General features: G+C 42.4%; 1 protein-coding gene across 1 annotated transcript; it reads right to left on the bottom strand.

Moving 5' to 3' along the window:
* Positions 1-23,757, bottom strand: AGFG1 (ArfGAP with FG repeats 1). Its single transcript, XM_009879152.1, has 13 exons — positions 23,649-23,757; positions 13,516-13,631; positions 12,818-12,980; positions 12,015-12,171; positions 8,751-8,870; positions 6,878-7,069; positions 5,853-6,036; positions 5,100-5,179; positions 4,728-4,820; positions 3,267-3,314; positions 1,752-1,910; positions 1,112-1,203; positions 1-740 (listed from the first exon to the last, which is right to left on the bottom strand). Exons 1-13 carry the CDS (start codon positions 23,700-23,702, stop codon positions 681-683), a joined length of 1,518 nt encoding a protein of 505 aa, XP_009877454.1. The 5' UTR covers positions 23,703-23,757; the 3' UTR covers positions 1-680.
* Between the last annotated feature and the right edge of the window lie 3,918 nt (positions 23,758-27,675).

Genomic DNA, 27,675 nt, shown 5'->3' with positions numbered 1-27,675 from the left:
TTTTTTCTAATATTTATTTTTTTTCACCTGCAAACTGTAGCAAAACATGATCAGCTTTATTATGCAGACAGGTATCCCTCTAACATTAGAGATTTAGGCATGTATAAATAGAAGAGCTCTTAGGAAAGGAAAACATTTTGAGAAATGAACAAACCTTCAGTTGAACTTGGTGACTTCCAACACCGATGGTTAAAATGATGTAGCTCATTCATTCCAAGAGATACAACAGCACCGTAAAGTGGCTGATCTATTTCCCAGTAACATTTTTCACAAAACAATGTGTTAAAGTTACAAATACTGATATGCACAAATAGCTATTTTCTAAGAAAAATATGTACAGTACTGCAGCATAATGAATGTGGTATCTGCAATAACTTATTAGCCAATTTTAATATACATGATACCGCTACTTTGTACCTGCTCGTTCACAGGTTCAAGGATGTTACCACAGCCCTCTGTTTTGCACGTTATTACCTGGTGGGGGGGTTGATTTTCTCAGGGTTTGTGTATTTTGTTTATTTTTTTGATTTTTTTAAGGATACACAATGCAGGCTTTTATTTTTACTTCTTAAAGACTTTTGTGTTTAAAGCTAATATCAGTGAAACAAGACAACAGTGCAAGAGGCGCAGAGATGTTATGTGACCACATAAGAGTTCTTTTGGGTAAAGTGTCTATAAGGCTATAAGAAAGGATTGGTTGCTGAGCTTCCCGTTGGAAATTGTCCTGTAGGTGCACCAGCCTGGGGGGAAACGAAAGAAGAGAAGTGAGAGAAATACTTAAGATTTCCTTCCACACTGTAAATCATAAATGCAGGATATATTAAAAAAAGAAAACGTCCTATGACGAAACAGGTTCACGTTCCAGTCGTTCTTTTTTTGGTCATTCTCTGATATTACACTACTGTTAAGAGCACGGCACACAACTATCTCTGTTTGGATTCAAACAGCCTTACAAACGCCACACTACCGTAGTACTGAAGTGCATTTAGGAGATTCAGATGCTGCCTTTCCTTATCTGAGGGAAAAAAATTGTTTTGTGTCTCTAAATGGTTACAGATTCTGCCCACTCAGACACACAGAAGTTATTAACATCACACAACAACTCACTCACCATAAAAGGGTTACGAGATACTCCAACAGCTGCAACTTGTCCAAAAGGAGTTACTACAGGCTTTGCCTGTCCGAAGGCAGCAAAACCTGCTCCTTGGGAAGATAAGTGAAAAACGTTAACACTAGTGACCCATCTTCAAAGGGCTCTTCGCAGAAGCTCCCCCACAAGAATAAGTGGAGGCTTGGGCTGTGCAACCAGCGGGATCGATCCTATTTGTCTACAGATGTAAGCACAAAGAAATACGTCTGGGCTTTTTCTTCGTCTTCAACTGTTTGGAACTAATCAATTTCCAATTTCTACACAAGCACATTTTTCAATGTTATTTTATCATTTAAATTTTGCTCTTGCCTGTGTTCTGCGAAGTTAGAGAAAGCGTTATACACAATCGGTTTGCAGGCATTCCAAAACCCAAGACAAACCCATCTTTTTTTTTTTTCATGTAAATTCTTTAAAAGCTTGGGAATCCTTCACATTTTAGTGTAGCTCAGCTACGGAGCCAGACCCTACGGAGCGTGGGAACCTGCCGCCACTGTCATTATCGAGCTCATCTAGAACTAACTGCTACCGCTACCCCCCAGACAGAGCATTTTCTCCGTGTCTCTGACGTGACTGAGATCCTCCTGCGTGTGCGCACACCTACCGTTGGGCTGCTGGGCAAAAGCAGTCTGCTGAGGGAAAGCTGCCTGCGTGGGGAACGTGGGCTGCTGGAAGTTGCCACTTAAACTGGTAGGAAGACTGTAGGAGGCAGGAGTTCCAAACCCTGCAGGCATGCTCAGGGATGCAGTACCAAACGTTGCTGCTGGCAGGCAAAAAATAACATTCAGTTACTTGTAAGAAGTCCCCTTTTTCGTGAGACAAATTACTATGATGCCATGGGAAGAGGTCTAACAACTCAAATTAGGTTCAACTTCCACAGCCACTGAACTGATGTGTGAGCTTGGATCACCACCAACTAGGTGCGCAACGTACTTCTGTGCTTTAAAAGCTAACAGAATTGTTTAAAATTTACTAGAGCCAGCACTTTCAGAAGTACTTTCTGAACAGGAACTTTTCTATGTTCTCGATGTTTTCATATACAAAGTTTTTCTGGTAAAAGTCCACGCACATCAGAAGCAAGCACGTTCAAGCAGCATAAGCCCCTCTGTTTTTCCCCGTCTGAGAAAAGCACAAAAGGATCTTCCTACTTCAAGCTGCATTGCAGGAAGTAACAAGTAAGAAAAATAAAGTTCCAAGGGATACATGCGTCCCATCCTTGCTGTCGTTTTAAAGGGAATTCTCACCATGCACATTATTTACACACAGCATTTCTACTGCAAATGCTCTTACTGTTAAGACTTAAAACAACAACAACCAAAAAAAACCCCAAACCAAAACCCAAACTTTTCATCTGATTCTCTGCTGAACATTTCAAGTAAAGAACACACACATCATATGCAATTTCACATGCCTTCAGCAAATAAACACGAGCACATCGAGTGCCAAAATGTAGTAACAAAACCATTATTCAGTCTTTTGGGAGTTATTTTTGAAAAGAGAAACATAAAAGTGTTTGGTGGGGGCACAAATACAGACACCTGGCATTTTATTCCACTTGAGTATTAGACAGGACATTTCTGTTGAAATGTTAACAAGTCACATTTTATGCAAGCTCAACTGTTAAAAAAAAAAAAAAAGTTTAATGAATATAGCTCAATTATCAATTGAAAAAAATTACCCCAGAAGTATTCAAGGGCAAGACATGATACAAACACAAACTGCTGACAAAGCACGCGCCAAACTACCGCACCAACACTGCTCTCGAGTGACAGGTAGCAGAGAAGCTGTCCAGCAGGAGAACTTGCTAAAGCAGCAAACGGACACAACCACGTGAGCAGCACTTGGGATATCCCAAAAGGCATCAGGCTACCGTTGGTAGAAACTTCAGGAGCCACTCGACGTGCGAGCACAGAGGGTGCCAATAATGGTTTTGTTTTGGTCGTTTCACAGGTTGCCTACGTGTGCTCTTCTCCCCCCTTGCCCCGTGGCCAATACTCATGCCCGCCCCGTTTTAAAGAAGGGCAAGTCTTCTGCCACCCCACGTGCAGAGAACCAGATAGCTGTCAATAAGCAAGAACAATTAGCCACAAGAAACTTGATACCAAATGTGGCCACCTACCAAAATGAGCCTGAGGAAATATGTGAGAGTGCATTGCTCCCGAGAGGCCTTATGGAAGCCACAAAGAGACCAGACAATGTCAGATCATTTATACGCTCTTCGGCAGTCATTTCTTAGTTAGAAATAGAAATATACACACGTACATGTACCAGACAAGCCATCCGTAGCGCGACCAGCAATGGATTCAGCTAAGAGACCCATCAGAAGTGAACACCACAGAACAGCGCCCCCGTGCAAACAACAGCAACGTTCATGCAGGAAGAAAGCTCGGCATCAAAAGACAAGCTACGAGCTCACACCCGACACCGAGAGGGCCGGGGGATGACCTTTGCTTTCAGTCATTATCCCTGTCCCCTAGCACAGAGCATCAGCGGAGCTGCAGGGGCTGGAACCCCGGCAAGCCAAGGGCAGCAGCTGAGAGGGCGGCAGGATGGAGCTGCCATGTTCAAGTCTATCTAAAGAGGCTGCAGGGTCTTAACAACGATCCAAAACAGCAGTTAGGAATGAGATTAAAATAAGGAAAAACATATTTGAGGCACTAAATAGTTGAACAAGTTTAACTGCACAGGACCTCAAAAGGGACTGAGAACAGAACTGATTTTAGCAGAGGATGTGAACTTGACCAGCTGGGTTTTGACTCGGCCTGACCAGGCACCTGAAGCTCAGCTGGGTGCTAAAAGCACACATCGGCAGATTTAAGTCTCTGGAAGCCCAGTTCATAGACAAAGGTGCCAAAACTTAGCAGGGCTTCTGGCAAAGTAAATTAGCATAATCTAGCAGTCATCTAAACCCAAGAGAAGAATAAGTAGGAGTTTTTCAAGAAAAGAGTTACGTTTTTGTCCACAGAATTATGATTCTACAGAATCCTCCTCCAGAAAATTAATGTAATTCATTAGTGTAAAGATTTTATTTAAACATATGCTTTACTACCACAAGAGAGCATAAAGGACACCACCAGTGTGCTGAGCAAGGGGACTGGTGAGGAGCTAACAGCCCCAAAGCCTTTTCTTTCCTGGTTCTAGACCCAACTCTTTTGCTTTGAGGACTTTCAGAACTTTGAAATAATGAAAGAAATATAAAAAGCAAGTGTAGCTGCTTAGCAGCAGGGCTTTCAAGATCCTTGATTTTAGAGCAACCTGCTATGATGCATTTTGACATTTTTCATGGACACCGTTTAAAATCCCAGGATTGGGCCAGAAACAGGAAAATAATGTCCTCAGCCCAATAAAAATCACCACCTGAGAAAAACCCCAACAAACTAAAAAAAAACACAACAAAACTCATAGTTCACTTCTGCAGCCTGTTTATAATATTGTACTCTAATTCAACAAATGCACATGTCAAATGGACTAGAGACAGATAATACACAAAGTCTTTAGAGGAACAAGTTACACAGGAAAAAAAGGATCATTGCAAGTCTTGAAAGAAAGTTGCTCCAGCACTTAGTGGTTATTTCCTTACCTGTTGCTCCTCGGCTATGGGTCTGGAATGGATTTGTTGAAGGTGCCACTGGGGCAACAGGGGCAGCTACAAATGGATTTGTGGAAGGCGTTGCTGAAATAAAACCAGGTATTAAATAAAGTCTGTTAGAAATAGCCAGTCTGACTCACACAAAGTTTATACAGCTTTTAAGCAGATACAGAATTATCTAAAGTTACATGAAAAATTAGGAATTAATAATGAAACACTTAATTTGAAACGCATGACGGCAGTGCTTTTTTGGCACCCTTTAGTAACTTCAGCCTCCGTGGTGTCAAAGGATAGCACTATGAACTAAAAATCAGCAAGACATTTGCTTACGGTCCACAAAAGGCGTTGGCAACACTTGCGTACCTCCAAACGGAGCAGGCACGCTCGAAGACGCTGGCTGTGTCTGTGCCGTGGCAGCCACTGGTACTGTTCCAAAAGCATTGCTGAAAACAGTTCACACAGTCAGCCAAGTCAGAATTGCTTCTTTAACAGATAAATATAAGTTAAAATTGCTGTGGACGTGTGAAAGAGCAGGAAAGGAATGCTCGCGCACAGTTTGCACACTGCAGCATAACTCACTGACGCCAGGAGCCAAGCCCCTGCACTGCGGTTGGGGGCCACAGCCTGTGCTGAGCCACAACAAGTCATCCCCACCACCGGCAGAGAAAGAACATTAACAGAGGCCACCAGCATGAATGCTGCAGAGCGGAAGCTTCGGGGGCACTGCAACACCAAGCAGAGCTACAACAGGCCTTTGGCATTTATTAATGAAGTAAAAAAAGAAATGGTTGGCACTGTTTACATTATAAATATCTTATTTTTTTTTGCCGGGGATGATGCTATGATGTTCAGCACACACGCAAATACTCTGTACAGAAAAGTGTTACCACCTAACAGGTTTGGCAGGTAATGACTAGAAGGGTGCAGGGAGCATTGTGCTGAGAGAAAAGCAGTCTCCATTTTATCTCCTGACATCCTACCAGACAGCACTGCTATTATTTAAAACAAAGGCCGCAGTTTCAGCAGTACCTCGAAACTCATTCAACATTTCCCCACCTAGGTAAGACATAAAACCAGATTTGAGGAGCAAAGAGTCAGCTCCTTGTGGCAGGGTACCTGGTAACGTTGTTGGTGGAAGTGTAGGCGTTGCTGGAGGTGGCGGTGGAGCTGAACACACTGTCTAGCTCAGCCAGAGCCGCGTACTTGTCTGAAGATGCGCTTGGCTGGTTTGGAGCTGGCAGGGCAGGACCTGCTGGGGCCGACACCACGGAACTGAAGCCGCTCCCCGGCTCGCTACCGCCTACAAAGAAAGGAATCGGATTAAAAGCGGTGAAGTTGGTTTCAGCTTCTGCCCTGCCAACACTGATAAACTGCCCGTGAACCTTCCTTTAAAAAGTTTCAGACTCAAAAACTAAATAGGCCCTAGGGCATACAGGAAAAAAACATGTTCAAGAAGCCATTAGCAACGTGTCATGCTTCTGCAGATAATTCTGCAGCCCCACAGACCCTCTAGTTTCCCTGGCAAGTAATGACTCAATACTAGCATCATCTTCAACCAGAAAATTTAACAAAACACATACCCGTAAATAATTCAGTTCAGAACAAAGCTCTACAGTACAAACCAACACATGTTCTTAAACACGATTTGAGAATGGAAAAAACCCAACAACTTACAGAATAACCATTTTTTTCCCCCTTAATTTAAAATCAACCAAGTCCAAGCATCACTGCTACTTGTTTACAAAAAACTAAAGCCAAATCTTTTTATGCAGAGAAGCAGGAAAGCTACTCCAGCAGTTCTCTGCAACAACTGTAGCTCTCCAATAGCAGCCTTCACTATATATTAGCACAAATAAAATATAAATATTTTATATATTCTCATCATTTCAGTAGTCATTAGACATTTCCACTTAAGACTGATGCATCTCGACAGGACGTAGGTTCTTCTGACAGCATCCCTCCGGAGTAACATTAACCTTAAAACTTACATCTTCAACATTAAGGGTACGCTGATGTCAAATTCTACCGCGAACTCCAAGAAGGGACATTCTGAAATACGGCTACTATCCTGACAAGCACAGCCATCCCTGGGGTAAGTATACACGTGTGGAATAAGCACATCAAAGAATAAAGCTTAGTACCTTGCCCTGCGCTGAAGATATTATCTAAATTGGCAAGAGCCGCGTATTTGTCAGCTGACTGGAGGTTCTGTTTATTCACCGCAGCTTTCCCGGCTCCTGCCGTGTTGTTGAAGGCTCCGAAATCAGCACTGGAGGATTTGGGGAAGTTATCAAAGTGAGCAAAGTTAGCATTCACTGATCCAGCACTTCCACCTGCAACAAATCAAGTTAAACACCATCAACACTTCGAAGCTGGAGAACGTCTTTCGAGCTGCAACTTATAGCACAATCGTCACATCCCACCTCTTTGTGATTACACAAGGCAAAACATTCGCCCAGCCCAGCCCACACACTTAAGACCGTTTCCTATTTTCTTCAAAAGCTACGTTTGGTCATCAAAAAAAAAATAATTTGGGGATTTTTCAATCTGAAGATCAGAGACAAAAGCTCCTCCAAACTTCAGCAGCTTCAAACACAGTCATAATTTGATTGTGAAAAAGTGCATGCTATTTATTAGCTGTTAAAGTGATTTCAGCAATAATATTTCACTAGAAAAATTAGTATTTGTCTGCATCTTAACATTAAAAGTAAAGAAGCTTCATTTTCTTGTCCCATGTGTCTAACGAGTAGCTACCATTTGCATTTACTTAATGGCACAGCGTTTAACCATCTCAGACGTCAGCCATCATTCTAAGCCACAGGCGGTGCCTGGAAGCCCCAGAGCAGCCCGATTTCACGCCGAGGTTTCGGCAGTTTGTTCCTCTGCTCTCAGATTTTCAGACTACATCCAATCAGGAAGGAGGCGAGGGGGAAGACAAGGCAGCTCTTTTTACACCGAGTCTCCACTGACATCGGAGATCCATAGATCAATTTTAAAAATCTGACTTGGGTGCACACAGCTGAACTTCAGTTCAAATACAAAACCACGAGCTTCCGTCTCTTCCGTGTCTGAACAATTTAAATCTAGGCAGGTCACGTTCTTAGATTTATAAGAGTTGTTCCATTAAGTGCATCGTATTATACAGCAGTTGGCTGAGGACTCCACGCATGCTACAGAACACACAACTTTCTAACAGCATAATCAGTAGGTTAAAGCATACGCGACAGTAGGAATGAGAATGCTATACTACAATGGCATAACATGAAGCAAGCTGAGTTTTCCACTGCGTGGAACTTACTGTGCACAGCCTGGAGAGGAAAAGCTGAAGTAAATTCACCAAAACTGCAGCTAGATGAAAGCGTTCTGAACGCTGGACAGCCAGAAATTGTGTGTGGGTTAAAGTTAACATAAGAAGGGAGAAAGAAAATTTGAAAAAAAGTTTAAAACGACACCACACTCAAAAGAAAGGAAAAAAAAAAAGGAAAAGAAAGTCAGTCAGCCAAAGATCTAGACAAACAGCAAGTGTAAGCTCAAGCAGAAGTTCTAAAGCATGATCAAATTAAAGCAAAGCAAAATAAATCTTAGCAATAGGCTCTACACATGAAGTCAAACATACTCAAGCGTGTGCATGTTACAGACACACTTCTTTTTGGTACTGTGATGTGCTTTCGAGTCTACTGAAGCACTTCTCTTACAAGATAAAGAATCAATTCAGTATTTATCAGAAGCAGTATAAGTTTACTCTTTTCACAGTTATTTCAGGTGTAGAGCTAGCAAACACATAGTGCCATAAAATCAGACTTTTGAGTAGCATCAGGAAAAAAAAAAAAAGAAAAAAAAACAGGAAAAAAAACACCAAACAGAGGAATTCATTTTGAGTTTCCCCAGAGCTTCAGATGGCTCAATTGCATTGAAGCAGGCAGATGCAAGAAATAAACTCAACTGAAGTCCCTTCCAACATAAAGGTAAGGATTATTTCGATTAAGTATGAATCAAAAGTGCTAGGAGTTCTACCTGTATTTTGGGGCTGAAAAGGAGACTGACTTGCTGTGGGGAAACCTCCAAAATTACTCAAGCCACTAGACTGTCCAAATGCATCAAAGTTTGCAAAACCTGCATTGGCAGAGTTCTGCGCTGTAAATTGCAAAGGAACAAAACATGTTAATGGATATGGGAAATAAACACAAACACAGATGTATTAACTGAACTCATGGTCATGACAGCCTCCAAGGGCTACGTCCTACTTTGTGATTTCTTTCTTTACATTCCGAAATTAAACATGATATTCTACAACTGAGCCTTGTCTTTGACAAGCTTCCACAAATCACCGGCAGAGAGCTCTGCAAGTTAGAGCTGCGTCTCTGCTCACAGCCACGCGAACCCAAAGGTACAGAAAACACATGTACACCTGCAGAACCCAGATCAGGCATCATTCGAAACACCAGCGTCCAAAACCAGAGTCTGCAGACTAACCGAACGTTTCTTTGGGAATACAAGTCAGAAAGCGTTCTGGTAACATGCTGACAATGTGCATTTCTCCTGCACAAAGTGCTTCTCCCCTAGGTGAATCTAGTTTGAATGTTCTTGGCTACGTTCACAAATTAATTTCATTGGAAAATTCAGTTCTTGAAAAACTAGATCAGAGTACAGAAATACAGAAAATCAATACCAATGTCAAGAAGACAGCATTCATAGAGTGTATCCACAAAATAAAATCCAAGGAAATTTCAAACAGAATTTCAGTTTTCGCCTTCCTTTTGTGCGATACTACAGGAGAAAATAAAAGTTAACACCCATCTAACTTGATAAAGCTGGACATTCAAGCATCCATAGATTCAACAGGAATTGTGTGCCTAACTGACAATGCCAAGCTCCACAAGAAATCTTGAACACTGCTGTGAGCAAGGAGTGAGGGGAAAAAATGTTCCTGATCAAGTGCAGAACAAGAAAAAAAAAAAAAATCAGTAAGAATATGCAAGGCCTTGGGAATGTTCTGTCCTAACATTTTCACAAGGAGAAAGAGTTGACACAGGAAAAATAGTTTCTCCCATTATATCATCTGCAATGGTTCAAAGAGCATTCTAGAGACTTCAAATCCCACCATTTGTTTTGTTTGGTTGTTTTTTTAAAAACCTGTGGCTTTTAAAGAGGAATAAATTAAGAATTCAGCCGCACCTTGTCAAAGCGATGCTTTCATCCTGCTGCATCAAGCCCTCGGTGGCTAGGCTCATGCCCAGCTGACTAAGCAGGATTAAGTACATAAGCATCACTCCTACAACTCTGACAGAATTTTTCATTTTAACCACTCACACAAAGAAAACACTATGTCAGGAACCTGAAGTGAAGCATCTTTTGGGTCTAGATTAAAAATTGGAACATACTATGTTACAGGCCACTTTTAACAACTGCCCCCTGCCAGCCGGGTACGGTTTGCAGGGCACGGTTTGCAGGTGGGCCCGTGTTGGAGCAGCAGAGCTGGGAAGACTCTTCTGCAGGGCATTCGGATGTTCATCTTGCTTTATTTTTACGTGGCCAAATTTAAGCCTATGCAAAAGCAGCACAAAGGTAAAGACCAGGTTAAGACTTGTACTTTCCTGAACCCGAATCATATGTAGATCACGTTTTCAGGGACAGAGCAGCAACTCCAAAACCCAGTTCACACAGAAACCCAGGAACAACCCCAGGAGTATGTTCAGGAGTTGCAGCGACAGCCGGCGGGCACAGTTACCCCTGTGCCGTGACCGTAGATCGGCGATGCAGTTCTGGTCACGTCTCTGCTTCGCCAGCCGCCCCTACCATCTCCCTGCAGGCTTCTTCTGTGAGGTTTGCACTAACCCAGTGTGGAACAAAGGCACAAGACATTGCAAAACCAAAAGGACAATGACTATATTCTACTATTCTATTTCTTCCAAGTAAAGCCTTTTCCTTCCTTGTTAGCTATGACCGAGCTGTGCCCTGTCACTACATGTGCTTAAAATCTTTTATACAGGTCTTCTATTCCACTAAATTATAACAGATCTACATGCCAGTTATCTTTTTTCTTGTCATCATGGCTACAGAGAACCCACAAAGAGTAATAAAGTATATATCAATACAGAATCGTTCAGCAACAAGTTTGAAAAGAATAAATTATTAGAAAGAATTAAAAATCTGTAGCCTCTTAAGTAACACTGTACAACACTGGCTAGTCAGCACAAGTCACCCCAGTTAAAAACAAAAAAATCCCAAAACTATGATTAATGTGAAATCTTATGGTAAGGATTTTACCACACACATCGCAACAGCAGGGCTTATCCCGTATTACTGAATTCAGCCAGTTATTTCATAGCACTTTCTTGGCAAGTTAACTTTGAGAAAGCCTTGATACTTGGCTCCTTTCCTGAGGTGTGCCTTAAGTCCCCTCCATCACACTTCCTCTCGGCTGTTACGAGAGGACCAATTTGCAAAAAATCTCTTCTCTTGCCAGCTCAGCAGCACCAGTTTCTCCCAGAAAAACTAGACGAAAAGCACATTAAGACAAGGCAGGCAAAGGTACTTTCCCACAATTATAACGCAAGGTAGCAACAACATATTCCAGTGACCACAGAATCACCTTTTTCTTCAGGATAGGCTTCTATGGCTCAATGGCTTCTGTGGCTGAACATAAACCCCACGGGCTCAATGTGTTTCACTGAAGTCATTCTTGAGGAATCCAGCGCCTACCCCCAGCCTCAGTCAATACAAATGCTCACAGCTTGCTCATTCTTCCCCAAACTACAGACTACAACCCACACGGGCAGCATTCGGTTTGTAGACAGACACGCGCACAAAAGAGGAGGTCATTCTTTAAACTGAGGACACCTTTGTTTTTCTTTGAAAAAAATGACAGTTACTGTGAATGCAGCCGAACTGCCTTAAGGTCTCTCTATCTGCTGTCTTTTCATGAATGCTGCCCTTAATTTTCAGAAAGAAAACTGAGGGTGTAATATCAGCTTCTCCCTACATTCTGTTACTCATCTTCTCACGCTCTCCCTCGAAGAATTTACAGTTCTACTAGTAGGCAGAAACATTCTAATCATACATATAGCTATACGAAATAGCTACAGCAACTCCCACTTCAAAAAGCAGGATTATCAGCTTTTATGTCTTCAGCCTTTCTTCATAAAGATCTAAAAGAAATCTTGAGCATTCCAAGATTCTCAAAGCACAAATGACATACGCCCCATGAAGTTTAAAGTCATCAAAAATTTAAACTACATTTCATACATTTAAAAGAGTTACATGACTCAAAATGCTTACCTGTATGACTGTTGAAGTGTGCAAAATTAGCAAAATTTGCTGCAGCAGTTGACTGAGGAGGAGCAGCAGCAAAGATATCTGAGCCAAGGTCACTGAGGAGGTCAAACTGTTTCTTTTCTTGTTGCTGCTGTCCTTGAGATCGAACTACAACAGGAGACTACAAACAACATTTCAGTTAGCCAATACAAAAAGCTGGGATTTTACCAAACTGGCTTGTGCAAAGTCCTAGAACAGACTATATTTCCCTCACAAGCCATTAAATGCCTGACGTTTCAGATGCCGTATACAGCGCAGACCCTCCTCCTATGGTATGAGGAAGACTATTTATGCTACTATAGCAGTAGCAGATTTCCATGGATTAATAGGGCCTAGAAAAATAAAGTAGCAGCATATAAGCAACTTCAGAATTACGTCTTTAAAACGGCAAATACATTTCACACCCACATATTCGCTACTCATCTCACAGTTAACAGTATCAGCCGTTTTACTGTTTGGAAACAAAAAACCCAAACCTGTAAATATACTACATTAGGTTCAAACTTTAGAGATATTTAAGCAAAAGACAATCGTAATCAAACTTGATCGCACTGGAAAATTCTGCTTCCTGAAAATTATTTAAAAAAAAAAATAAAATCATTAATTCGGTCAGTAGAAACAAGCTTAATTTAGAACCTGTATATTTCAACAGAATACATAAAGTTATCTCCAGTAATCACGCCAGGGATGAGCTGCTACGCTCAGAATTCCTGCGCCACTGACAGAGAAGCAGCAGGGCGGCTGGACAGCCGTGTGGCCCTGCTCACCTGGCTCGGCGTGCCCTTGTTTAAGTGCAGCGTGGGTGCAGCTTCTCCCAAGAGAGATTTGAGCGGCTTCACCTCAGGCGTGCTGCTCGTACTGCTCGCAGAAGACCCCGATATGGATGCATGGACTGACGCCACCACCTTCGCTTGCTCTGGAGGAACATACCTGCAATTCAGAAAAAGCCATGTTTTCCACCAGTTTAACGTGAGAAGTTCCGCTCAACATTCCTAAGAGTCAAGCGCAAGAACTGGCAGATCTCAGCTTTGCTATTTTAACCACTGACCCTGCAGCAAATTATCAGTAGTTTGCAAAACACCCATTATTTAAATATGGCAGACTTTTATTTTTTATTTTTAAATGGACTAGATTTCCAAGTCATCAATACGTTATTGCACTTATTTAACACGAACCACACGTCTTCCACCTTCTAATAAAAGCTTATAGACCCTTTACACTGCTGCTGACATCCCCTTAGGCCGTTTCTGCTCCATCAATACGAACTACACACTGAGAAACGTCTCCAAAGAGCTCGTCTTCTCTGCTTCCTGTAGGAGCTATGAATAAAGTCCAGAAGTCATTTTCCTTTACAGAGCTGCACAATCTAGCCCAAAGAGCGCACAAGACGGAAAGCATGCTCAAGAACAGTCCATCTTCACTTCTTGTTACAGAGGCAATCTTCGTAATTGTAAAGCTATCTTACCATCTTTTCTTTTCATATTTTTCCTGTAGAAATTCCTTTACTTTCTGTGGATCCCTGAAGTCTGGAATTGCTGATGATCTATCGTCAAATAGGCCTAGCCAAATCTGTTTGCACACCTTATAAAAACAAAACAAAAAAAGCAGACCATGGATTAATCGGAAAAAATATCTTAATTCAAAACCTGTTTAAGTCTACAATTGTTAATACATAAAACGACTAAAAAGTGTGCGGCTGCACGTTTTTTCATTCCAGACTGAGCTGCTTTAACAACTGACTGGTGCACAATGTACCAGTCTAAATACTTGAAGTTCAAATACCATCTGTCACAGCAGGGCAAGCGGATCCTGGCGTCCGATTTCACCACCAAACACTGCTTTTACAAAATATTTGTAGTATGTACTCATGAAGGGGCAAAGCACCTGATTTCTACTTGCAATCTTTAAGACTCTTCTCCTCCACCTAATTCTACAGATTCCCTTACTTGTACTTCAGGGTTTAAACAGATTCCATATGCCACAACTCCCAGACGGTGGGTTTTAAAGGATCTGAGCTTAGCGACTTCTTTTTAAATGGCTTTTCTTACCATGACAGAGTTTCTATGGTATCATGTACGTTTAATCTGAGTGAGGTATGAGAGAAGGGAGAAAAGTACTCTCGCTCTGCTTTCCCATTCTCATTGTAGCTTTGAGTGAGCAAAAAGCTGAATCAATCGCAAAATTCTCAGTATGTTCAGCTTCAATTCCTGACCAAGACCAGAGCAAAGGTGACTGTTCTCAAAACTAAAGGCACGGGGGTTGTCACACTTAAAATGTTTTCTATAACCACTTAAGACTACTCTGCAAGTAACCCGAGTATACACCCAAACAACATGCCAAACATCAGCTACTCTCTAAAAACAGACTCTCCCGTTTTAGAACAGGTTGCTTCCAGAGAAGTGGAATCAAAAGCAGCTTTGTTTTTGTGGTGCATATCCTTTCTTCCCACGCCCTTTCTGAAATAGTCCTGCCCATCCCTCTCGCATGCCTCCCACAAATGCTGCCCTACCCCTGCGACACAGTCCCGATTTCGGCATTGTCCCCACGACCTTCAGGAGAAGCACATGCTCTAAGGAGCAAGAGCTGCATAAACCCATTGCCCTGAAAGCTGGCAAATTAAGGTGGAAGCTGTGGTACTTTCCACTACGTCATCTTCCCCAGAGAGGTCTTCCGTCTTCTAGACCTGGCCAGCTAACTTCAAACCTGTAGCAACTTAGCATCTTCGGTCAAGCATGGTAAGTCCTACAGATCACTTCAAAGATTGCTCAGGACTAGGAAGATCAGACAGCACAAGGAGGCATGTCATGCTCCATGTCTCAACTTTATACAGCCTGCTTGGATGCCCAACACTCCACAGTCCTTGTTGCCATCTACCAGGGACAGAAAACAACTGATGTAATGATCAAACGATAGCTCTAAATTCGTCTTTAAATAGTCATCTAAAAATAAGATCAGTAGTTCCTACTTCGAATAAACTCAGCTATTCAGCACTCGTTCAGCAGCTGTGCTGCACGAAAGGGTTAAGTTCAGCGCACTGATTCAGCTGGCAAATTTAAGCAGTCATTATTTGCAGCATGGTAACAGCTGAAAGGAGACTGAGGGTATTTGTTCAATACTTCTTCATACAAAGTTACAAGATAGAAACAGCCAAAAAAGTCACAAGTCAGTTCTAAAATAATGGTTAACAGCATGAAGCACTGTTTCAGTAGTAGCAATCTCTCCCCTGCAGCAGATAGCGTGGTGTGGGCCAGCAGCACCTTCCCATGCTCAGATTCACGAGTGTAACTGTACCAGCCAGCAGTCAAACGACTGCCGGGAAAAAGAGAAGTGCTGTCTGTGCCTAGTCACAGAACACCTGGCAGCAGGGGCTGGTTGTGTCCACATCTACACAGTCCCCAGCTTCAGTATTGGGAGGAACATCAGGAAACGCTTGTTCCTCATCTCAGACGCGCTCGAGAACAGCCCCTACTTGATCCCACGAGCAGCAGAAGTACCGTGCCGACCAGCCTGCCCGCAGCCTAAGGGGTGCTGCGGAAGGAGGGAGGTCCTCTCCCCACCCGTGCCAGGCCATGACATTAGTCCCCCTGCTCCTACCACCCAAGAAACTCATCACCACCACCACGTCCCTAGTGCCACTGCAACCTGAGATCACTCCTAGCAAGTCAAACCACTTCCCAGTTTTTCCACCTTTCTCCCTCCCAGTTTTATGCTTCATCTTCACCCTAAAGCACCTGAATATTCAGAGTGAGGGAAAAGGAAAAGAAAAAAGCTCCGCCAATTGTGTGACTAATAGTCTCAAGCCTTCCAGACCACTACAGACAACTTCCCGCAGAGATGAGAACACAAGGTCCTGTGTGACTGTCACTCACTCCCCAGGCACCCAGCCACAGCAGGTAGCGGGTCCACGCACACGCGGACAGGCGTGACAGAGGACGGTGCCGTACAAACACGCGGCTGCTGTGAAATGATGCAAGCTGCTTAAAGCCAGCAATTCTTGCCCTGCATCGCTATTTTTGCAAACCTTCAGCAGGCAGGCTTCCAAAAGCACCTCCTGAAGCAACTAACTCCTTCTAAATACCTCAACACTAAAGCAGTAACAACTGAAACATGCCTTACGTCACAATTCCAGCGTATTTAACTAAACCTGCCAGGCACCCGTTCCTGGCAGCAGCGCGAGCAGCACACACCACCAGGCAGAAGAACGCTGCAGCAAGCAGTTCTCACTCGAGCGGGGCGTGACAGCAGCCAGACAAACACGGGTTAAAACAGCCACTTTACCACACCAGAGATGCCAGTTAGATTTCACATCAATTTCTTTACCTAAAGAGTTCTCACAGAAAGTACAATTTCTCTGAAGTCTTAAACACAGACAAGTCCTTTAGAAAGACAAATTTTATAAAGCTTTAATATCACACATGGAACTATTAAAAGGCTCAGTTTTGTCTGTTTCTGTAGGAAGTACCACACAATGCTCTGGCCATCACCAGCCGCTCCGAGCCAGCATTCAGAACACAATAAAAGGCCCGTTGTCTGTCCTTGTTTGCTGGTGACCTGTATGCTCTTCTAGCCATACTTTTGTTACTATCATCTGACTTGACAGGGATCCACAATGCAGCATTGATTATGCTTCAAGCAAGCCAGAGCACACAATTTTCAGCCATCTACAAAAAAACCCAAAGTGGCAGCGTGCTGTGCAATACCATAGAATGAAAACAAAATTGGAAATTAAAAAAAAAAAAAAATATTGTCAGAAACAGAACTTGCATTTTCATGTAACTTATCTTTCCATAGTTTTAAATTAAGTCACTAATAGCACTGAATCTTGAGCAAAAAAAAATTTGCTGTGAGAAACATGAATGTTTTCACTGATCAGGTCATTGCATTTCTTATTTCAAAACTATTTACAAGTTACCTTTACGATGAAGATCAAGGGAATTTATGCCACAGAACTTACAGCTGTTACAGTGGGGAAGGATCACTCAGCATTTACATCTTCAGTACCCTGACTACTCCCCACACATCAGAGCTTTTAAATCCTCTGTGTGAATTTGACAGGACTTGAGATACTAAAAGATTAACCCTCACAAACAAACAAAAATTCCTGGAAAGATAGAAAAATCAGATCAGCAAGCTCAGCTGCCCATGCTTCTACACGAGCTTCAGCTGTGTGCTCTGTCAGGCCTGAGAGCTGCACCCGCAGGACACCTGAACAAATCAGCACGAGTTACTCACAGCACGAGCTGACTCTCGCCCAGCCATTACTTGCAGGACATGGGGCAAAAAAAGTACTAAAAGGCAGTAAAGGGCAGATAAATCTGCACAAACCTAAGCTTCAAACAACCAGTCAGTCTACTTAGTTTTCAAGTACAAACTTAGTATTTGAGAAAACAACACGGAATTTTGCTCCAAAAGAAGAAAAAATTCTGAACAATGTACGCTTTGAGAAATTTGGATTTGATATTCCAAAGAACATGTATCTCAAAACACGTCTATAACTACTCCATACATAAATCAGAATTGCAGAGCTGATTCAGAAAATGCTACTGCCCAAGATTCATGACACATCACAGGCTCCTTTTCAACAGGATTACTCATTCCCTTGCTTTTACAGATAATACGTGAAGAGGCATCCCAGCTCACCACAAAGTTACACAACATTGCTATTAACGTACCAGGCCGCCTAAAAATTCTATGACTTTCTGAAATCCCACATCTCACCATCTGGCTGAACTCTGCTTCAGCCATTTAATATTAATATTGTTCTTTCTGCAACAGCAGCACCAACGAGCCTCTGCTCAAAACTCTGTTCATTCCCCAAAAGCCGCGCTCTACTCCTCCTTTTGATAACCAGAGCTCCATTAAACAACATGCTCTGCTTAGAGGAGAAGAGCCCGGGAGGCTGGAGCCAAGAGTAAACATTCGAGTTATGTGGAAGCCCCTGGAAACAGTGGAACATATCCAACAATCCATAATCATTGTCCACTGTCCCTGAAAAGTGTAATTAGTCCATGTCCCACTGGTTCACCAATGCAGCAAGAAAAGAAAAAAAGAGACAGCACTGAAGTCAGAATGAGTAAGCAGATGCAGCACTGGAAAGTCTACTCTTGTTGAAGGGTTGACAGAAGCAAGACTTGGAAGTTTTGTCTTCCTCTGCCACACTGTGGGAGCTGCAAAGCACCCAGACAAAGCAAAGTTTGAGCTTGTCAGGTAACGAGCAGAAAACAAGATTCAGCAGGTACCTTCATGAAATGTAAACGATCATGAGGATGCTTTTACAGCTGGTCAGGGAAGAGCAGTACCTGTGTTCTCTGCCAACAAGCTCCAATCCTGCAAGGGATGTCATTTGGCAACTAGATACCGGGAAGCTCAAAATTAGATCAGTAAGTACAGCATGAAGCAAAGAGGGAAAGATAATCACAACCAGCTTCAACCTACTCACCCTGACCTAGATAAAAACCCAGGAGGTAGCAAGGCAGAAAAACTGCGAGTTGCCATAACTTAAATATATCGTCGAAAGGAGAAATTGGGCCAAGTGCATATTGTATGTTATAATAAAGTCCTCACCTATATTTCTCTTCATACCATTGGTTTCCTGACTCTGCACTCAACAGCTATTCTATTTGAGGGAGAAACCATTTTTGCTGCAATAACTACATTATCCTGTTTTCTATACGCAGTTTACGTTTGTAGTCCTACAGTTTGGGTAGTGACCCTTGTTTTCAGCTTAGGAATTCAGAAAGGAATAAAGAACTTCATCCCACCCATTGCACATCTGTTACTCTGCAAAAAAACAAAGTTGGCCAGAAAGGCTTCTGGTTTAAAACCCAGCCTCCTAGTAACACTTCACGCTCTCAGGAGTTCGAGGCCGAGCTCAAAGGCTAAGAATATAGCTGTACCTGTTTTCCACAGATGTTGGGCTTTTGGTTTTGCTCCAACGTTTGTCATCGTATTTAGGTGTTTTCTCTGTGTGTTTTCACAGAGTTTGGAAGGTGGGGTAGGACAGGCACATAAAAAAACCCCACTTCTAATAACGAAAAGTCAGCAGAAAGCCCAAGCCAACCTGAGGTTTCAGTTATTTCTACTCCAGTGCTACATATTTCAACTACCAAACAGCACTTGACCACGTTATAACTATTTCACTGATACAGATCTCCAGTGTGTGGGAAGGCGGATATGGGAGAGACAAAGGCCTTCTGCTTACACAACACACTGAGCCATCACACTCCAGAAACCCCTGTTAGCATAGTTGTGCCAGTTAGGAAAAATTTAAAAAAAACCCCCAACAACAACAAAAAACCAGTTAGGCCAGCAAAAATAAGTTTTTGCTCCCAAAACCTCCTTCCCTCACGCACAGGCAGCACGACAAGGGAAAGCTGTAATAGGACAAGCACTTCTGCTGGTAGAAGCTGCATTTCTAGGAAAAAACCACAGCACTAGACCCCCAGCACTTCTTGTTTAGACACAGACACAGCACTGCATAGGAAGATTACATACGTCAGGCTCGTTTAAAAAGCTCTAATGAAGTATTACCTTTCAAGAGTCTGGTAAATGCCAAGTTAGATTCCTTCTCTTCCCCTTCCTCCCCCCCAATAAAATATCCTCAGTTATGCACCAAATTCAATGCTGACAGTGCAAAGAACTGCAGATTACCACACAACAAAAGTATGTTCCAAAACATAACACTCACCACAGGAAGAAAGATTTGGAAACCGTTCCCTTATGTAAGCACGTTATAGCTTTGTTCAGTCACTCAGCACTTCTGCAGTCAATATTGTTCATTAACCTCTGTAGGTTTAAAGAATTTTACCCTGGCAGTACAGTGATTTCAAAGCCGGTTTGAGCCCAGAAGCTCTAGTTGCTTTCATAAGCACAGGGCCTGAGCTAGCAAATCCTGCCAGCAAAGCCACGGCTCCACACAGGTACCTCTCGATCGCATTAGCACGACCAGGGCTGTGCTACAAGGACACCTGACTGCCCTGCTCGCGCTGTCAGCACTCATCAGCTCCAGCTTAGTCCTGCTCTTTCCACTCCAGGGTTCCTGGGCCACATTCCACATAGCAAAGGAGATTCTAGGAGAGTGCTTTGGTCCGGCCAAACACCAGCCCTGAACCAGCCCCACACCGCTCCTACGAAGGCAAGAGCACGGAAAATGGTACTTGCACAGGGGCAAGCAAGAGCAGGAAGACTGACACCAAGACAAAATTAAGTGCTGTTAAACTAACCCCAAGAGTTGAGCGTACCCACACAGCGTTCTACTCGTTACCTCAGGTAAACACAGCCCTTGCCCCCACACAAACACATTTTCCAAATACGAGAACATCCAAATAATTTTCTCCCTCCATACACATCTTAGAATAGGCTATTCGGAAAGGTTATAAAATATCTGGTACTTTGCAAAAGTGTAATAAAAAAAATTAACTATGGAATGGAACTGGTTTGCCTCGTAATACTAATTTTCATCTTCAGGGGAAAGCTTCTGCATAAATATTCTCAGCTTTAATGGCAACATGAGATTAGCACCACCTCCGCTTTCTGCAAACAGTGAGTTCACTTTCTACTACCGTTGCACTCCTGAATCAGCCCCTCATCAGCATTAGCATCATTGGATTATGAGTATGCAGACACAAGCATCTCCACACCACTCTCCTCATTATTCCTAAGATGGAAATACAGTGTGAAAATACCTCAACACTGCTCTCTGTGAAGAGGAGGGGAAAAAAAATCCTACCCGGTGAGTCAGAATTGCTGTTACCCTTCAAAACGGCTTCAGAAGGCACTTGTGGAGCATCAGTGAGAACATGTCTCCGTTCTTCCTGCAAAGGCAGCTAACCCCGACACGGGCAAAACCAGACTCTGGACATCTGTTCACACCTGCAGGTGAGTAATCGACACCACAACACAGATGTCTTCCAATATGGAAAAAAGATTTAAATCTGTATTTGAAGCAGTAAAATCTCATTGAAAGAGGCAGCCAGACGTTACTTGGAGGTGTATGTACACGGAAGACAAGGGTGTCTCACACCTGGAGAGAAGCTGCTCTGAATAATCTCCTCCCAAAGCAGTCGCTCAGCAGAAGCCTTTTAGTAACCAAATGTCCACAAAGATGGCAATTCGTGACAACTGGGGAAAAGTTACTACTTCAGATACTAGGACTTATTTTTGTTTTTTTAAAGAAAACTTCAAACTCATGAAACACATTGACCTCATAAACACACTTTGAAGGAGAGTGGAAAACTACTTTCTCTAAGAACAACTGGCCACCTTAATAACTACCTTATCTCTGGGAAGATTTCTTGCTATTTTCCTTTCTATTCAGAACAAGTTCCCTATTGTGCACCACAATCTATTCATCTGGAAACAAGAACGCTTACCACAGAGGTCTTGGCCACATTGGAGAAAGACTTGGAGGACAAAGCGGGAATGAATTTTACAAGTGACAGAAAAATGGAAGTTAAATATGCTAAACTGCAAAACACTGAGCTGCTTTTATTTATTTATATGTAAGTGTGTATGTATGTATATAAACAGCTGCAGAACTAAAACAACTGAATGTTACATCAAAACCATTCAGCGACTGTACTTTGCTTCCTAGAAAATCCAATTTCTTAATATATACAGAAGAGCTAGCTATGCTGAGAGCAAGCTAGGCAAAGAAGTTTTTTTGTGAGGTCAGATGAACTTCATCTGCCCAATACTTTTATCTTATCTGCAGGTGCGTATTCCGAAATCCAGTACCAACATGAAAAAGCAAAATGCTTATTTAACTACTGCAAGACATAGCGTGACAAAGTGAAAACATATTTAATTTTTTTTTAAACTTCTAAGAGTGTCCAGTATTTAAGCACCTGTTCAATCTATTATCTGCAGTTACAAATATCTAATCAGTGTTAAGGCAATGCACTGCTCTCCAACAACCCAAAACCAAATTCAAGAGGACATCTTCATTACGAGGCAGCGCCCTTAAACCATTGCAATGCTTTAACTAGAGAAGTAAGTCCTACAGACACACAGACCCCTGCTTTTGAAACAGTACATAGCACTGCAGTGATCTGGGAACTCTTTTTATGTCAATAGTCAATTATATATTGACTAAGTCATTCTGATTGGCAGAGCAGTCAGGTCTGTAATAAGAACAGCTACACTAATCGACTGAGCAGGGATCACTTAAGGTTCCAGATGAGTGAAAAACTAATCTGGAGCATTCTCCAGCCATTGCAGATTCAGTGAAAAACTGAAATCAGAAAAAAATGAGAGGAGAGGGGCAGGGCAGGCAGTACAAACACAAACACACACATTTTCCTTTATACTTGTGACGTTCAAATCAAAGCTGAAGCTTACAATCTAATCGTATGGGAAGAAACTCCAACATACTGTATCTGAACCCACAAAAGATTCTTCCTATGCAAAAAGCCAGCAATATGCTACACATACGTATACACACACACTGTCATACAGTTTTAACATGTTAAAAAACCAAACAAAACACCAACAAACTAGTCAAAGCCATTAAGAGTATTTTATGTTGTCTGGAAGAGTTTAGACCATGTTTCAGCTCTGTCTAGAGGAATCATCTACTAACAGTCGTTTCAATGAATAACACATTTACCAAGACAGAAAAAGGAAATTGCTGCTTCTATTTTCATTCTTCAGCCTGACAGTTATGAATGGATCGAGTTTAAGAAGGTTAAGAATCAGCATTTGAGCCAATGATGGAATTTATCCCCACAAAGCTTCACAAGAAGGTGTTGATAACTCTGCAGCCTACAATCAATATTCCTGCTAAAAGAGAATACAGATACAATCGAAGGGAAATATAACACTTTCTAATTCAGAAGAGAAGCAAGAGCTGCCTCTAAAATCCTCAATGCTGTAGCATGGTACTAAACTATGAACTTTATCCTCAAACTGAAGACGGGAATAGCCACATCCAGAGTTATATGCTCCACGTGTCCCCACAGAGCCGATCCAATATTCGCCTCAGATTATTTTTTCATCCATTAAAAAGAACAAAAAGGCAGTACACTAGAGCTTGGTCTTCAACGCTGCCCCAAGCCACACTGAACATACAGACAATTATTAGATATCAATCCTTAAGGGAAAAAAATTCTCCCTTTCTCTCCTCTCTTCAAGAACCTTCAATGTCCATATGCTTTCAATAAAGAAAGAGACTACTGAAACTACCAGAAGACTTTCTGACACCTCCTCTGAAGAAATACAGCTAAAAGCAACAGATTTATTTGTCACGGTATGGTCTTTCAGGGAACACTGCTGCAGTCAGTCTCAAGGTCTGGGTTTGAAGAAAATTAAAAAAAACCTACAGAGGCATATTTTGCTTACGCAAAAGCAAAAGAAAACCCAATTCAGAAATACCATGTGATCATGTGGATCTAGATGGTTTGGCTGAGGCAATAACACGCAACATGACAGTTATCAGCTACCTAAGTAAAACGAACTCTGTAGAAGCACCACTTCAAACGATGTTGGCTTCAAAAGACTTCTGTCTGCCTTTCACTACCAAAAAAGTTTTTCCTTGAGTAGTGTTTTGAAGTTTAATATTGAAGTGCCAAGCCTCCTTGATAGTCTCCAAATAATACTTACTTCATTTCCATGTTTCTGCAGAAATTCTATTTCCTGTTGCGTGAAAGTAGTCATTGAAATCGACTTCACTCTGTGGGGTGGATTCAAGCCCCGTCTGAAAGAAGAAGCAAGAAGTATTTGGTCAGTGTTCAGGAAGTCTGGCAGCACAGTCACTCAGCATTACAACCGGAACTCAGTCACTTTTGAACTCGGGAGCCTCCTCTGGAAACCACGCTCGTTTTGGTACTGCCGTACAACACCAGGGTGTGCCAAAGCTCACCTCAGAATAACACCCAGCGTGCGAAGTCAAATGACTGAGCTTCAGGGGAGACCAATGTTTACAACCGCGCACGCAAGCTCACACTGCCACTTTCTATGTGACTTTATGAAAACAGTTAGATCTTTGGTTTTTTTAAGACAAAAAAAATCCTAATCTGCTTCCCCAAACTTGTTCATCCTTGCCTCTGCCCTTCATCTCTCCATCTCATGCCCCTCTGCTCTAACTTCCTTTCTGTCCGACCCCACCCTAACTTCAGCCTACTCTCACTGCAACTTTATCCGACCACGAGATTTCCTCAGGGTACGCTCCCCAGCTCAGATTCTTTTTCTCTTGATGATGTAACCTGTATATCCTGTCTCCTCCCAGCATCTTTTAGTTTGCTTTTTGCCCCTCCATCCACAGGTCTGTCCCCTTCCTCCCCCTGAACACTACACACCTCGCAGCAACACGAGCAAAAAGGCCTCGTAAACAAGAGGCACCCCTACCAGCCCGATGGCTGGAGACCGCCGCCTAAGGCGCAACCACACCATCCTCGTGTCCCTGTCCCACATCTCTGCGGCGCTCACCGCAACCCCCGTCCCTGCTGCTGCCAGAGCCCGACACCCCCAAACCAAACCCAGCCAACACCCGCGGCTTTGGGAAAAATCCTGCTCAGCAACATCGCCAGCAGAAGAAAAACCTTTCTGTCTTCTCAAGCTCTTTCTTTAAATACACGCTAAGTTTTGCTTTTGCCCACAAACGCTGACAATTAAAATCAAGCTGTGTTTCGCGCACTGGAAACCAGCACGCTACATCCCACACAGGCCAGGCAGCGGAGCGGCTATCTCGGGGAACGCTGCGGGGTTAGGTTGAGACGCCAGTTAAGCCGGCCTGGATCTTGCCAATATCATCTTAAAAAAAACCAACTCAACCCACCCCACCAACAAACAAAACCAAACCCCACCAAAACATGAATTCACATTTACCACGAGATAGCAAAGCATTCAAAATTCTGCGGTTACGTATAGGAGAAGAGAGTTTCCAGGAAGGAAGTTGGGGGAAACTTTCCAGGGATGTAATACGAGGCTAACAAACTGCTGACAAATCAGCTGATAAGAGTTAGATTTATTGCTTATCTTTGTTATTCTCCTTTGGTTCAGACTGCTTTCAGGAATTAAAAAAAACAACCAGCCCCCCAAAACCACTGACATCCAGTTTAAGAAGACTAGTAGGACTACTCCAAGAACACTAACGACAAACTGTTATCCATCAAAATAGTGAGTGACAAAAACCTCATGTTCCACACGTTAACACTTTCTACTCAACTTTTAAAGAATATTTTGGCACTCTGAGTAAGCATAATGGGGGGGAAAAACCCCACAAAACTATTGTGCGTTTTGCCTGCAAATTCCCCCTGACAATTTACACTGTGAAGACAAATCTGACCCTGCGTTAAAGCATTTCTGCATTTTTAGTTAAAAGCTGGATATCAATTATAACACTCAGTAGTAACAGTTTAGCCCAAGTTTCACTAAAAAACAGATTTAAGACACTCAATGCTTGAAACACTTGGATAAAACCAAAAAATTTATTGAATCTTGCTAAGAAATGCACTGAACTCAAGAGCACTGTAAAAACAGAAGTCATACACAAATCCATTTGCATATGAGAAGAAGTTTTACAGAATGCTACTTGCTTAAGCAAACTTTTCAAATCTCAGCATCTAAAAATCAGACTCCAGGGTTCAGCACCTCAATCAGAAGGCAGAAGTTTTATTAAGGATAACGAGAGAGGTTTCAAGAAAGTTTATTCAACTCAACCATCAATAAATTAACTTCTTGTCTCTAAATATTTAAATTCTACAGTTAACTGAAATTAAGAATTTAACTTCTTCCACCTAGTCGTAAATCAAACACACATCTACACCACAAACAACTCCTATTAAAAAAATGTATTATTATTTAGCATTTTTTTAAATGGAAATACTCATTTTAAGATGCTGCAACCCAAAGGAGTTCTACGCAGTTACTACTCATTGTTTCAGGGCTAGTGTTAGTATTAGGTTTGGTGGTTTGTGTTTAGGTTGGTTTTGGTTTTTTGTTTGGTTTTGTTTTTTTTAAACACGTGTGCACTTGAGTAATTACATTTCACTAAGCAACAAAGTGGGCATCTACCTGGCAATGCACACAAGTACAGTCCAGCACATGTCACGAGGTAATCACTGCCCTTGCTTTTACACTGAGTATAGAAGTGGCTCTGCTTACCTTCGCCTCTTAATTTACTCCCCTCCTACTCATGAAGAAAGACGCACAGTTAAAATACTTGTAAATGATTTAATGACTCTTTTAAAATCTAGGGTTATTCACTAACACATCCCCATGTTGCTCAGCACAGGTAGCGTATCTGAACTTCCACACTGTCTTCTGCTAGAAATTAATTCTTACAGTATAGTTTAAGTGCTGTATTGTACCTGTGTTTGCAACCTGAAGACACTGCACAAGCCATTTAAGCAGTACCTACTCTACGCTTATCTACTAGGGCTCTTCAAAGTATTTACATCAGCAAACACGCAACTTCACTTCTGTTATACGGCAACATTAAACATACTTAAAGCTCAGATCAGATTTTGTTTAGCCTACCTAGAAGAGACTCCCAGTGTGCCTCTCCCTTCAGCAAAGCCCAGTCTAGAGTTTTAAGGTTGAGGTTGTAAAGTTCCCCAACTGACAGACTAGAGCCATGATGTGGTAAGATGAATTCTCATTTTTACACCTCCTGCTAAAGGAGGAAGACGTGCCCTCCTCCTAAAGGTCAGAGCACAGCACAGAAGTCTCCGATGTCTTGCACGACGAAAGAGAGCACATCGCTGAAGACTGGAAATCCTGAACGTAACTTTAACAGCCACAAATGCAAAGTTAGGATCAAGCTGCAGTGCTATACATACAAGTATTTTTTAATGTTTATTTAAAATGGCAAGGGGTGGGAGGAAGCCTCCTCTGGTGCTAAAGCTGTGTAAGGAGTCAGACTGGAACAAGGAGTTCAGGACAGGAGGCTGCAACATATACAGCACACAAACACAGCCCAAAACTCACATGATCTCCCTTAGATTACTTTGATTCTGCCACTAGAACAGCTAAACCCCTACTTTTTCTATTTTTTTTGCTTCCAACAAGCATGAGCCACTTTCAATAACATTATACCCATGAACTGACCAGACTCTTCCTAAATGAGAACTGTGGTGGGATTTACGAAGCAGAACTCGAGAACCAAGACTAAGCACTAAAGCTACTCTTACTTCAAAATCCGACGGTATCTTATACCCTCCTTCAACTACAGAGGTTACTTGATGGCTCAAACAATTCACAATCAATCCTCTACATTTGGGGGAAGCTTACTGGCAGATAGCCAATTATCCCTTGGGAGGAATTAACAAACCTTTTCTATGGGGAAGAAAGAAAAAAACCAGGTAAAACATATCCAGCACTTGCTTTGTTTCTTTCCATGTATTTGACAAGTGTTTCACACAGAATTCCCGAGTTAACAGGGGACAAATAGACTATAGTCCCTTAGTACAAATTAATACTGCCCAAATTTGAACTGACCTTGAACAAATATTTGCAGCCCGCACGCAGGCGGCAGCACCAGTTACTCCTCTCTCTGCTGCAGAGCTAGCTCCTGAGGAAGGCAGCAACCAAACGCTCCGTTCCCAGCACTTCAGCCGGATCGCAGCCATCTCCTCAGCGGCCCTGGGCAAGGCGACCCAGCCAGGCCAGCCCGTCATCACCAGAGCGG

The sequence above is a fragment of the Apaloderma vittatum genome, unplaced genomic scaffold (genome assembly GCF_000703405.1).
Source record: "Apaloderma vittatum isolate BGI_N311 unplaced genomic scaffold, ASM70340v1 scaffold38241, whole genome shotgun sequence".
Lineage (NCBI taxonomy): Eukaryota > Metazoa > Chordata > Aves > Trogoniformes > Trogonidae > Apaloderma > Apaloderma vittatum.
The sequence above is the reverse complement of the archived record's forward strand: the minus strand, read 5'-3'. Positions and strand labels throughout refer to the sequence as shown.